The sequence below is a fragment of the Acartia tonsa genome, chromosome 7, assembly GCF_053477335.1.
Source record: "Acartia tonsa isolate MP-2025a chromosome 7, ASM5347733v1, whole genome shotgun sequence".
Taxonomy (NCBI): domain Eukaryota; kingdom Metazoa; phylum Arthropoda; class Copepoda; order Calanoida; family Acartiidae; genus Acartia; species Acartia tonsa.
In genome coordinates, this window is record NC_137266.1 from 14,486,785 (window position 1) to 14,501,534 (window position 14,750).

The 14,750-nt window shown below is 33.0% G+C and overlaps 1 protein-coding gene across 1 annotated transcript; it reads right to left on the minus strand.

The window, feature by feature from the left end:
* Positions 1-236: 236 nt before the first annotated feature.
* Positions 237-13,036, minus strand: LOC145324903 (protein croquemort-like). Its single transcript, XM_080167654.1, has 15 exons — positions 12,517-13,036; positions 11,706-11,821; positions 11,032-11,097; positions 10,686-10,800; positions 10,132-10,207; positions 9,404-9,772; positions 7,904-8,122; positions 7,429-7,573; positions 6,455-6,528; positions 3,175-3,262; positions 2,360-2,448; positions 1,779-1,892; positions 1,380-1,423; positions 725-983; positions 237-543 (listed from the first exon to the last, which is right to left on the minus strand). The coding sequence occupies exons 1-12, from the start codon at positions 12,617-12,619 to the stop codon at positions 1,817-1,819; spliced, it is 1,536 nt and encodes a 511-aa protein (XP_080023780.1). The 5' UTR covers positions 12,620-13,036; the 3' UTR covers positions 237-543; positions 725-983; positions 1,380-1,423; positions 1,779-1,816.
* Positions 13,037-14,750: the final 1,714 nt, after the last annotated feature.

The following is a 14,750-nucleotide window of genomic DNA, read 5'->3' on the forward strand; positions in this document are numbered from 1 at the left end:
TTATAAAACTTTAGAAATAGCTGAGTTAAGATAATCAGATAAATCTTACATATTATTTTTGAAATAACAGAAATCTTACTATAAAAATTGCTTATTTTTAATGATTTGCAATATTTAAAAAGTTTCATATGCAATAATGAACATTTGTTAGAATATCAATTTCAAATTTAAGAGAAATTAAATAATAAAATAAATGAATACCTATTATTCAAATATTTGATAATATTTCAAGTAACTTATTTGTTAGGTACCTTATTTGCAAATTTAAATTTAGGTTCTCAAAAACAAAATATTAGTTATTAAAACTGTTGTGTAAATTTTAAGACAAATTAAAGTAATAATTTTGATTTTAAACCAGGTTAATTAACTTGAATGAAAAAAAAATGAATAATTTCGATCCTAGTTCCAAAGGGGATTATACAAATTTTGTGACCTAGGTACCCTATAAAAAGTATAAAAATAACATGCATACATAAGTCTTTTATTTTCGAAAGAATTAAAACAAAAAACTAAAATATTTACAATTCAAATAAAGGATAAAAGCTAGAATGGAAAATGGAACCCGAAAAAAATATTTGTCTTTTACGTGGATAACAAAATAATATTTTTTACATTTCACTTCTCTACAGAATGCTGAAAGATATACCATGTAACTATAATTAGACCGGCGCGGCGGAGAAATAAGTAGGTACAAAGCATTTATCTTCTAGATCCATATCCCTACCCTATGAATGGATAAAAACGATAATATAATACTAAAATCAGTTTAAAATTAACATAAAAGCAAGTTAAAATTGAGTTGATGCAAATCAATTCTATACACATAAAGGAGTATCTGTTAATCAGAATGTATGACATCAAGGATGATAACATCCCAACAAGCAAGGATGTGTTCCTCTTAATTTGTGGCTAAGCTCCGGAGATCTTGGATTTGGTACAACGTAGTAGAAGTTAGTTGAAGAATGAATAATACAGCTGCCCGTCTGTTACATAAAAACTGTTTATTTTCAATAGGAAAAGGCGACCAGGTACTTTCACTCAAACATATTTATTGACCACCAAACCCCCTACCCCCACTTATTTTTAATTATTGAAATAACCTAAATCTCTGCTGGGGGCTCTAACCATGCAGGATCCTATCCCTTATTTGGACTAAACTAGCGTAACCAAATATGAGCATCAAACATGCGTTTACTCAGAAACTTCATTTATGCTCAAGATGCAATATGAGGGAAATCACCGATAAACCTGTCAAACCTGTTGAATAATTTTTGTGGAGATTTTCATTTTTATTTGACACTCTGTATCATGTAACCTATATCATCTTTTTATAAGAGTGATTTCTAAAAATCATTTTGTAAACAGTTTATATGTTTTACCTAGGCTCTAACAATAATACACAGCTAATTGTTTGGCTGGTTGTCTAGAAATCATGGATGTCAACATTTAATTTACATTTAATACTTCTGAAAGTTTAAGGCATGTAAGTCAAATTTTGAATTCCCTGACTAGTGCAAGTTTTTTTTTTGTTTGTATGTTTTTCATTCTGACCATCCTTTCATGTAACGTTGCTAAATAGGAAATGTAATTTTAAAGAGGAAAATGAGTCAGTTTTACTCAGCTGCTATTTGAGGTAATCTTCTAAAACTTGTTAATAGAACATCATATGAAAAAAGTTACTTAACTTATATCTGTTTTGACATATATTTCTAATTTTGCTTTACTACTGAAGGATGTTGTTATCCTTGTTTTAAGATCATTATTTTTGACATTCATACCTAGAGCCAACTCAACAGTTAATCTAGCTTATTATTGTCTAGTCTTGAAAAACATTCTCATTATCTGAGTCCTCAACTATACTTTCTGTCAGGATGGCTGGGTCTTGCTGTTGTCTAAAATATACAATTCATATCAATAGAGGTAGTTTTAACATTAACTAGATGCTAGGGGTTTAGCTGCTAGTTATCTAAGAAACATTCAAAATATCACTCCTTATAGGTAGTATGTTAACTTGTCAATGCACTTTATTGAGTCTTCCCCTTTCAGTTTTTCAGCAATAAACTGTGTGTGTGTGTGTGTGTGTAGCCATAGTTTCTTAGTGTTTAGAACTTTAGACCTAAGTAGTCAGCAATAAACTAAGGGGGGGGGGGGAGAAGTTTGTACATTTATAGGAAATTTTCATTTCCTATAACTGTACAAACTTCCCCCCTCCCCGCCCCCCTTAGAGTATGACTAGGTATTAACAGCATCATAAATATATGAAGTTTTGAATACCACGGCCCCTGTGCATTATTGCTAGGTTCTTTTGGTGGGCGGATAACATACCTAGGTACCTAAATTAATAAAAAAAATGTTCTACCTGAAATGTGCAAAAACAATGATGGCATACAAGAGGAAGCAAGACACTCCAAGGCCGCACATTGCCCATCCCATTCCTCCAATAATATCCTAAAGTTGAAAATAGTCAAAACAAGGACAATTTTGTCTGCAAGTAGTGTAACAACAAACAATATTCTTGAGAAGAACAGTGAAAATGTTTGTTCCGTAGGTAAACGGATAAAAGGAGAGAAACGATAGTGACGGCCTCTAAGTGACATACGGCAATGTCCTATTTATACACCAACTGAGCCTCTTTATATTTTTTCAAAAAAGCATTTTTTATTTGTTGGCGTTTTCCTTAATGTACTCATAATAAAAAAATTAATATTAAAATATTTACTGTAGAGAAAACATTACACTGAAAATAATAGATAAATGAATTTTTAAACCTAAATATTACTCTTGAAGAAAAAACCTGAAGAATCTGTAAAGAATCCAATAAATTTAAAGATTATCGATGACAAACTAAGTTAACAATTTTTTTAAAAAAACTGCAAAACTATGAAAATAAAACTCTCAAATCTTTCATTAAAAGTTAAGTTAAGCATAATACCTAAACAAAAATTTATTACCCGCAGAGAGTGATGGAGGGACATGGTACCCAAGGTTTTATAACCAAGATATCTTATCTTTTGGCTTAAAAACTTTGGGTAGGACTTTAATTTCATATGATTAGTTTTTCCAAACTTTTCAGTTAATTAAATTTTCCACAGAAGGGTAATTTTTTTAACTATTATTAGGTCTGTATACCAATTTATCGTCCATTGTCTTATCCCTTAAGATCCCTGTTATTACCTCTAAAATTGAGATTAGTTTCATTCTGAATACCATCTCGTGAGGTGTTGATTCAGTATTCTCATACCACATCAAGGGAACAAAAGATCTAAATAAATTCAATTGAATTACTAACGTCTAGCATCTATGAGTCTATATTCGAAAAGGATAGTGGAGGGGGCATAAAAATAGTCCAAACCCATCCAAAGACTAAAGACTTAACGTAAAATAGCCTTTTTAGTTGAAGCCTTCCTAATATAAAAAACTACTAGGTATATACCTATAGTTGTTAGCGATTATAACCAAAAAAAATTCAATACTCTACTAAAGAAAAAAAACATTTTCAAGACAGAAACATTCCAAGATTTAAAACAATGATATTTTTTGTTTTATATAGGTGTAATATTGCAAATGGGACTGATTTTCATTTATGTCATTAGAATAAAAAGTCACAAGGTAAATAAGTTACATTAAGTGAAAGAGCTTTACTACACACAGGTCTCCTTAACAAAACCTTAGATTAAAAAAAATCTCCAAAGAAACGGACAACAGGGCCTTCAAATAGGGTACAGTGGTGGTCAGAATTCGTTGGAGATTAAATCTTAGCTGCTCCTTCTTGCTAGATATTGCAATTTGAAGTTTAGTTGTAAAAATGCTTAAAATTACAAGAATTCCAAGGATATATGCATAATTAAACACCTTAATTCATCAAATAAAAAGGATGAGTTTAACATTTGAGGAATTTATATGTCTCTGCATATGTAAGCTACACAGTCCCTCCCCATTTAGAAAATTTTAATACTTTAAAGAAATTATTTAATGAAAAAGGTACATTGTCAAGTTTACAACTTTAAGCTAGAGGCTGTTACCCTGTAAGCAGTAGAGAATACCTCAGTTCAAGTTTACATATAGCTAAAATTAATTTTTAAAATACTCTCACCCCACCCCCCCCTTCAACCCCCCCTTGCTACCCATAAATTTTATAGGGAAGGGGTTAGGCAAAGTATAGTTATTTCTCGCATCATATTGTAAACAGATTTTGGCAGATATAGAATGTACAATTATAAGATTGAAACCATTTTTTTAGCCCCTAGGTGCCGAAGGTTTTAATCTTATGATTGTTCATTTTTATATTCGTAGAAAGCTGGATATAATACTAGACATAGTTTTTTTGTATGGATGAGAATCGGTTCCTATCCACTGGATTTGAATGAATACAAGAAATAGTATTATGTTTTACTCAAAACAATTTGAAGTATTGTGAGAAAAAATTATATGTAAGATTCTTAGGCCCAAAGCTTCTGGAAATATTGTTGACTACCCCCCCCCCCTCCCCCCTCCTAATGAAATCTAATTGGAAGGGGGTTAAGATCCAGAAGAGTTATTTAGCTTTCGTACTTTAACTTTAGTAGGCATCAAAATCTCTTACATATATTGCTGCAACCAACCCCTCCCCCCTTCTTAGACCACAAATTATTAGGAGGGGGGCAGTGGATGTGGAAAATACCCTTGTGTTACTTTGAAATAACTGAATTATATTAAGCAAATTTTGGATTTAAGCTTTTTTAGGATATTAGTTACTTTTACAAATATTGCTGAATCCCCCCCCCCCCCCCTCCATCTGTTGGAAATAGTGGCAAGTGGTATAGGTAAATAATATTTCATATTATTCAGAAACCTGTGGAGATATTCAGGGTTAATATTTTATCTCATGTAGGCCCATATTTACTTTTATAAATATCTAGTATTCCAACTACAACCCCTCAATCTAGTACAATTATTTTTATTTTTATTGGACTAATAAAAGAAATATTGTCAACCCATTGCTCCATCCCCAAACATTGAATAGGTAATTCATATTAAGGCTAAGCAATTTGGAAATCTAAAAGCTTTATTCCAAAGTTTGCTCCTTATTGCTATAGTGGTTCCTGAGTAAAACACAGGTGGTGAGGTTGTATGGAGGGTAGCTTGAGAGGGAGGGGGAGGGCAAGCAATATTCTAATACTTTTTTATGGGGGTGGAGGAAATTGAGCAGCAAGCAATATAATTTTTCTGGATGGGGTTGGTTGAGGTTGGGGAAAGGTCAGCAATATTTGTTCAAGTATGAAGTAATTATGGTCCTACTAAAGTTTAAATCTAAAAGCCCTCTATATCTTGAGTAATCTCAAAGTAAATCACAAGGGTATTGCTATACTCCCTTCTATTACTTAATTGGAGGAAGGGGGGGGGGAGATTGTAAAGAAATATGGAGGGAAAGGGGGCTTGCAGGAAGGTTTCAGCAAAATTTACAAAAGTTACTTTTGACCTACCAAAGCATATCTCAAAGGTTTGCTTTGCTACTATAGTTCTAGTGGTTTTTAGTAGCACACCATAGTAGTACCCTTTCAACTGCAATGCCCCCCCCCCTCTTTCTCTCTTTACAAAATGTTATGTTTTTGATTTATGAGGGGAGGGGAATAGGTCAGCAATATATGTAAAAGTGCTTTGAGTCCCAAAACAATACAAATCCAAAAGCTTATATATCTCTAATAGTTTCTTAAAACACATTGTAATGATCTTCTGCCACCCCCCCCCCCCCCCGCCCCCCCCTCCCAATTATGTCAGGACAAGGGAAAGAAGAAGGTCAACATAATTTCTACAAAATTTTGCCTAAAAATCTTATAGAAAAGTTTTTCCTACTATACTTCCATTAGTTTTTTAGAAACACATAATAGTATTACTATGCTCCCCCCCCCCCCCCCATCCACCCTAATGTTTGTAGGTTGTGAGAGTATTGGGGGGAGGGGGGGCAGAATTACTAAAAGTAACTTGGGCCATATGTAAACTTGAACTAATGTTTTTTCTACTGGTTCCAGGGTAACAGCCTTTAGGATTATGTTGTAAATTGTGCAAACCTCTTATAGTACCTTATTTATTACACTTATTGAAGTTAAAAACATCACTTATAGTAGTAAAAATTGTTCTAAATGTGGATATAGTGTTTAGTTTACATATGAAGGGATATATAAACTCCTCAAATGTTAAACTCACCCTTTTTATTTGATGAATTAAGGTGTTCACTTATGCATATATCCTTGGAATTCTTGTAATTCTAGGCTTTTTTACCACAAAACTTCAAATTGCAATATCTGGCAAGAAGGAGCAGCTAAGATTTAATCTCCAACGGATTCTGACCACCACTGTACCCTATTTGAAGGCCCTGTTGTCCGTTTCTTTGGAGATTTTTTTTAATCTAAGGTTTTGCTAAGGAGACCTGTGTACAAAGAACAAGTGTTAACATTAACATTTCTAATTTACTTACCTTGGAAGACCTTTGAATAGGGCAACATCATCCACGCTATCAATAAGCACGTTCAATTGAAACTTTGCTGATACCTGAAAACAATATGACCATAAATACAAAGGCGTCCAAGGGGGGGGGGGTAATGGGGCGATTACCCCCCCAAACGATTTTGGGGGTGCCGTAGGCACCCCCAAAATTTTTTTCATTTTACTCCCCCCATTTAAAATTTACCCCTACCCTGGGGTTGCCGTAGGCACCCCCAACCATTTAGGAGGGGGTATTTACCCCCCCCAAACAATTTTGGGGGGGTAAATACCCCCTCCAAAATAAAAAATCTCTAATAGAAAATATTTTTGCGCGCTTCGCGCGCATTTTTAATACTATATATTTAATAAAATCTAAATTACCCCCCCCAAAAAATTTTACCCCGGGGGTAAATTTTGGGGGGGGTAAACTAAATTTACCCCTGCCAACAGGTTTCAGGGGGGGTAATTACCCCCCGCAAGCAAATTTTACCCCCGGGGTAAAAATTTTGGGGGGGGGGGTAAAAAAAAATTTGCGGCGCGCTTCGCGCACCATTTACCCCCCCCCCAACAAACGATTTACCCCCCCTTAAAAAAATTTTACCCCCCCCCCAAAATAAAAAGCTTGGACGCCCCTGCATAAATATTTAAATATTATGTTCTTATTTTTACTGGGTACATTAAAATTTCCCTCGTGGTAAAATTGTATATTAAAGTCTTTCTAGTTAACTAAAAAAAAATGTTTATGTGTAGGTACTGGTAGGTTGTAATTTTATCTGTCTTTTTTTCATAAAAATTTTGATGAGCCGAGAAATGAAAAAATAATAATCTCCCTCATTCTATTTTGTGCAAAATTCTGATTTTGGTAGCTTATTATCTAAATTATTGGGCAGATTAAAGCAAATACAAATTGATAATCTAAATGTATTTTCCTTAAATATTATCTTGATAAGAAAGCTGAATATTTACCTCAGTCGGAACCCCAGATTCTGGTTCAATCCTCATGTATGTCCTGTGTTTCTCTGCATCAGGTTTTAGTCCCTCAACCATGCTTGTGTAGTAGCTGTCTGCCAGGTAGAAATGGGGGAATGAGATAAATACTGGAGCTCCAAATCTAAACGAGAAAATAGGCATAAATAATAAGATATAAAAAAAAACACGAAGTCGAGATTTGAAGATAAAAATTGATCTAAATCAATGGCATTTCTTCTTACAAAGAAAAATTCCCTAAAATTAGAATCACGACAACATACCATCTGCCTGTCACTTAAAACTCTAAACAATTCACTTGATTAGGTACTCGTTAATATTTACACAAAAATTAAAACATAATAAATGTATAACAGTGCATATTCATTGTATATTTTTTAAAAACTTTACGAGTTTTAGCTTTTTGTTGCTACGCTGCTATGCTAATGAACACAATCTTTCTTGCTAACTATACCTGCAAAGACTAGAATTATAAACACCACTAGGCAGAAAGACTTCTTGTGGATTATAGCAGGCATTATCTGGATTCTCTGTACCGTTGGCAAACATAGATTTATCAGCAATGTACTCATAAGAATGAATACCATCAGGATAGGCTATTGTATTGTAGTTGAATCGTAGGCTGCGACACAAGTCGTTGGAAAACAGGTCGACATATGTCTTGTTCAGTCTAATTAAAGTTTGTTTATGTATTAGTAAAAAACATAAAATATATAACTTAACTATCATGCCTAATTCTAATGACAGTAATCAAAAATATCCAAATTTTCGGCAATCTCAAAGTGGAGGATATAAGAGGGGGGAAGTTTTGACACATTTGCGTAAACTGTGAGTATAGGCTTTATCTTTGGACTGAGAGGATAGGTTATAAAAGAAAAAATCATTCTCGTATTCATTCGAATCCGGTGGATAGGAACCGGTTCTCATCCATACGAAAAAACTATGTCTAGCATCGTATTACACCCAGCTTTCTACGAATATAGAAATGTACAATCATAAGATTAAAACCAGTTTTTTTAGCCGGTGCCTCCGGCACCTCGGGGCTAAAAAAACTAGTTTTAATCTCATAATTGTACTTTCTATATCCGCGGAAAGCCGTTTATAATACAATGCGAGAAATAAATATTAATATATGATGCATTTTCCCAAGTTTTAAGATTTTTTTTATAGGCCTTCAGGTTCAGGAGCTTTAGGACTCCAGTTGGTCTCTGGACAAGTAAAAATAAAAAATAAATTTGTTGAAGAAATAGAGCTCAACTTATTAAACAGATATGCAACTTTTTCTGTTCAAATGTGTAAATAACATTTAAAAATATGCATATTTTGTTACATAAATGACCGCTAACTCTTCAAAAAAAATTTTGATTTTGATTCATTCCTGTCCAGAGACCACTTGGGAGCCTGCAGCTCCTGAACCTGGAGGTTTATCCAAAAAATCTTAAAACTTGGAAAAATTCATCATATAAGAATGATTTTATCTCTAATAACCTATCCTCTCAGTCCAAAAATAAAGCTTATACTCACTGCATACGCAAATGTGTCAAAACTTCCCCTCTTCTTGCTTAATCAAGACATCTGATAGCGCAGATTTTTCAATATGCCTGTATTACATCATACTTTTGTAACTTGTCCTTGTATGAAAATAAAAGAACGTCTTTCTTTGTGTGTTTGTCTGTACGTGTGTACTAAGAATCAATGTAGCTTTTCTTAAGAGCTGGGGACGTGCATAACTGTTTTTGGAGAGGATATATCACCATTTTCAAGAGAAATCGCCTCCACCAAAAATTACCCCACCTCTGAAAAGAAATCTTTTTTTTTTACTATTAATTTTAAAAACTAAAATTGAAAATAATGAATGGTCGACTTCATCCCCCCCCCCCCCCTGCCACACACACACAAAAAAACAAGCAGCGGCTAGTATTCTATAAACTGTCATATACAAAAAACATTCCTGGGTGGATAAAATTCGCCAGCACCTCCCTTCACATGACCACATTCGCCGGGGAAGAAACTATCCGTTGAATAATTCCATGAGTGAACTCTTCCCATGTTCAGATTATTTCCTTTACCAGTGAACATATTCCATACACCATCCACGTAATCAGTCCCATTTCTGGCGTAGAACAGCCCAAATTTATCCATAAATGCGCCGTCAGGGATAAAATTCTTCAAAAGAAACTTGAGATCATCCATAAATGTCAGCAAAGGATCGTTGAATCCGTTAAAAAGAATGTCTCCAACTTTGTGTTTGACAAAGAGTTTTTCTTTGTTACCCTTCAGGAACCAGTCAGTGCCGAGATGAAGGGCTTTGGGAATCGTTGTCCTAGGTTATCAAAATGTTATTGTCTGTAACTTTAAATAGATTACCTACTTAGAAGGCAGAATTTTAAAAATATTACAGAAATTGGTTGGAATTCTTTTTAAGTTGAGAAATCACAATACAAGCTTAGTTGCAATGACAGTTTTCCGCAGATAGGAAAATGAAAAATTATAAGATAATACAAAAAAAACTGTAAGTGAGTTTATAATTGTATTGTATGGAATAATGTCTATAGTGCTTAAGATACATGATTTATCTGAAACGTTTCTAATCCAGCTTATCTTAATCGGTTTCGAAGCCATACTGGAAAAGATATTTATTTCATGTAGGTATTAAAGGCAATAATTTAACATTTTGTAAACCTGAGCATGTCACCAATAGAAGCGGCGACAGGATTAATTATGGTAACTTCTGTGTCTAGGCCACTTACAGAAAGGTCTGATCAAATCAAAGCATTAAAATTTATAAACAAAAAATCTATTACAATTAAAAGCGAAAGTAACTTATTACGCGTTCAGAACTTTCAAGAAAATACCTAGTACCTTGTGTGTAAAAATGTCAGTATTAAAATCATGTAGGTATAACAAATGTTTTGTACCGTAAAATAATTGTAGAGCATGTAAAAAATGTGGGAGTAAATTAGTGGGTGGTATAAAATGCTGATTATAGCAAGTGAACGAACAAACTCTGTAAAGCTGTTTAAAAACTAATATTTTAATCCTATTAAACCTTTAAAGTGAAACGCTTGTTTGTCTGTAGCGAAGGATCTCGCTATTATTCTCCATTACAATAATAATTCTTTTAAAAACTTAAACTGTAAATGGGGGAGAGGGGTCGTCCACTTCCTACCCCACCTTAAGTGCACCTAGAGGCTTCTGGGGGGGGGGGGGGGGGGTTAAAATGCAATGCTTCATTCCTGGGACAAAGTGCCATGTTCTAACTTGCTGATATGTGACTGTGTCGTTGGCATTCCATTTCAAATTTGTTTTGTGGTGCTTCTCATAGAACACAAATGGCCCCACTTCTTCTACCTGTAAATATGTCGTTTCTTTATCTATAAATCAATAATACTATTTTACATTGATTGTTCTATAGTAACCATATAAAATAAAAATAGTGTGATGAGTAAACCATTTTTACATCATTCAATTTGCTGTCAATGAAACATTATGAGCGAGTAATTAAATAATAATAAGTTAATTACCATCTGACCCAACTTTCGAACATACTGCGCCCTGCTTTAATATTAACACAATAATAACCTTTGGTAGGGCACCATTATTTGAAACATCTTCAGCATTTAGTACGTTGAACAGATACATATTTGCCTAAAAAATAAATTAGATGGATAAAAGTATATAAGAAAATGTAAGCTAATTTCGGGAAGGTACAAATAAATTGCGAATTTTTGTTCTATTCCTAAAACTGTCCTAAGGTGTTTTAACAAGAGGGCTAAGTTCATCTTATCTCGCTATTCGAAATTACCCTGCTACATATAAAAACCTAGATAATGTATGGCTGATAACATTTTCCAGAATAAAAGGTCAATTATGTCCATAAATTACTTGATAGGGTCTCAGAAATCAGCTCTGCCAAATAGAGGTAAATGTACCTAATGTTTTAACTTTCTATTCTTTTAATCTAGGCAACCCTTTGTTCTTCAGGATCTCAAAGGTCAAACTAATACAGGGATCTAGCTCAAAGGACAATAAAAGCCGATAAATTTGTGGTTGAATCGTTTGGACCCTCAAGTTATTGAACCAACCAATCGAAATTCAATAGGTAGAAGCCCTCAAAAATGTCAATCGAAATAATAAGAAAACGTTATTATCAAACTTTTAGAGACTAGTGTAATAAACAGGCTTGTCTCCTTCTTCCCTGAATCTAAGAGGTTTTAAAAATATGTGAAATAAAAAATATGGGCAAAATTGTTAACCTGCAGTGGTGGAATATCCTTCCACATTGGGAAGCTGGCAGAATCTGGCCCCAGTACCAATTCATCATTGTAGATTGTGTTGAATAATTGATATCCGCTGCACAGCAAGATTATACCTGATATAAATATGCCAACAGATAATTAATGAAATAAAATTAACTATAGGTAATCATGTTACGATAGCTGAAATAATAATCCAACTCAATTAAATTCTCAATGGCAGCTTAACCCTTGCATCTTAGGAGCTTTCCAAACGAAGATGGTGAATTGAATTAAAGCTATGCCAAGGATTTATATAAGCTTTCCCTAAAATCACACCCTGTTTAATTACCATGAAATAAAAAAATTATTTTACATTTCATATGCTAATGTCGTTTGGGTGAGTTGCACCTGGACTGAACAGTCAACTTGTCAACTCAAGGCCAGACTCTTGGTCCTTCACCTCATACCCGTAGTACAGTACATTACAGACAACCAACTCTCTGTGATGCACGACCTTTGTCTGAGAAGTCCTAACTGTGCATGGTAACGAGTTGCGCCTGTTTTGGGCCAAGGCATTCCCCCCACTCTAACTATTTACGTCGCGCATTTGACATAGTAGCAGTGGGAACCATTTTTAACGTCTTTAGTTTTGACGCGATGTCGGACCGAGATTCGAACCTATCACCTTCCCGACGACGAGCGAATGCGCTACGTGTTGAGCCACATTTCATAAGATTGGTTTTAAATCGTCTATATTTTAACTGGCCATTATAACAAACACTTAAAAGATTAAAATATCCAATATTTTTTTAATTGCAGCTCAACTTACCTATTGCAATGAAGATAAAACTAGATGCCAAAGAAAATATTTTACACGAACAACATCGCATCATTTTCATTTTGTCTAAACTATTATTAAACAACGGTTTCATTACAAGATATTATATTCAAATTCTAGATCTTTAGATACTCAGTTAATTCATTAAACAGATTATATTAAAATAAATCAAGATTTGATTTCTTATCTAATTTAAGATAAAGCTAGAAATATACCGGATTTTAAATAGGTTAATTTAAAAGTTGGATACGTACGTGATTATTTTGAACGTAATCATCTTACAAAAGAAAGGGTGTTTTCCTTGACAATTATTGGATACAGTCTTAAAAAAGACAAAAAAAGGAATAATAAAAGTGAATTTTTAAAAATTATATCTTTAAAAGAAAAATACATTTATTGTATAAAAATTAAAAATTTGTAAATAATTTCTTCTCTTTTTAATAACATAAACCTACAATTTTAGAAACTTGTAAGGCATCCTGATACAATTTTAAAGTACATAAAGTATAAACACAAACATATAATGATTTGAATTTACGTCTTACGTAAAAACTTTTGTCTGCTCAGTCTGAATCAATATAATAACAAATTGGGACATTTTCTTCCACGACAATTATATCCTACAAACATGGTACAAATTTTCTCTATTTAAAGGGAATAAATTCGTTTTAATGTATGTTATATTTTAGTTTTAAACATACAAATTAAATTCAAATCACATATTGTGCAATCATATTTAAAAATATTATTCTTTTTAAAGGGACTTTTTATTACAGAGAATTTATGGTACCAAATCTTAATGTATAGTATAACATTGACGCTGGATGTCTCTTAAATCAAATTTTTTTAACTGTTGACAGAGACATCTAGCAACATAGTTTAACATTACTTATTTTTTTCGACCAATAGGCAGCCTGGGAAAATTATGCTGCAGCCAATGAAAGCCCATTATTTTCAGGCAGTTCTATTTACTTTAGCCCGTTTTCTTAAACAAGCTGCTAACTGATCTAAAATAAGTGTGGTTAGGTTACTGGACTCAGTTCAGTTACCAATGATAAAGTACGCAAAAGTTTTATTATGGTTTCTTAAATAAACTGATGTGGACAATGCGTCATTTTTAACATATGTTATAAGCTGTCGCAGTTAACCGATGAAAGGCAGGGTTGCCGTACTAAAATTCATTTAAATTAGCATAAAAGGCCTATTTGGAACAAATGTCGTCTTATAAAAAAAACCTAATACATCTTGGTATTTATTTTATTAATGGTATAAGTAATGAAAAGATGCAAAGAGTATAGAAAATAAAGAAAAAGTACAAAGAAGAAATTTTTGATATAAGTTAAATACAATATATAATATTTTTTATGTTGATAAAACAATTTTTTTTAAAAATCGCTTGTCAATTAAGATCTTCAAAATAGGCGCATGCTGAATTTTCAATTTTTTTTTTTTTTTTGGTGGGGGGCAGGGGGCTGGACGGACCCAACCGCTGTCCTTTAATAAGTAATTTTTAATGGTGAAAAGTAATTTATATTTTTTTGGAAAGCTTTGTTTTTGTATGGAAAGAAAATTTTCTTCCTTCAAAAAATTTAATTTTTAATCTACAAAATCATCGTAGCTATTTGCTAATTTTTCAAAATTAATGCCACCCCAATTCATATTTGTTTTTATTTTTTTCTTCTGAAGTACAAATGCCCCGTACGAATTTCGACAGCTTGCTTTGGTTAAGCTGTTTTAACCACCTTCGGTTAAGTCTTAACTGATGTGAACATTGGTTTAGCTTTAACTTATGTTATGACGTCACACATCGGTTATCATGATCAGTTAAATTTACTTCAGTTTGGTCTATGAAACACTTAACAGCACCCTAAACTTATGTCTAAGCTGCTAACCGATGTCAATTTATTTTATGAAAACGGGGTTTTGTTTTCCAAAAATTTTCAGGGATCTTTCTAAAAAACAAAAAAATAATTTTCAGTTATAATTTTACATTTTGCCGCATTTTTTGATTTAACAAAATACTTAATATTTAATTTGAGGAGAAGAACGAAAATTTCAGACCTGTTTTGATTTGGTGCGGCTATGCGAAATTAGGACAAAGTTGCCGCATGTTATGAATAAAAGTAAAAAATGATTTTTTTCTAAAAAATATTTTAAAAGAATAAAAAGCATTAAATTAAGTCGAGAATGAAAACAATGAAAATTTGGATTTTAAAATGAACATT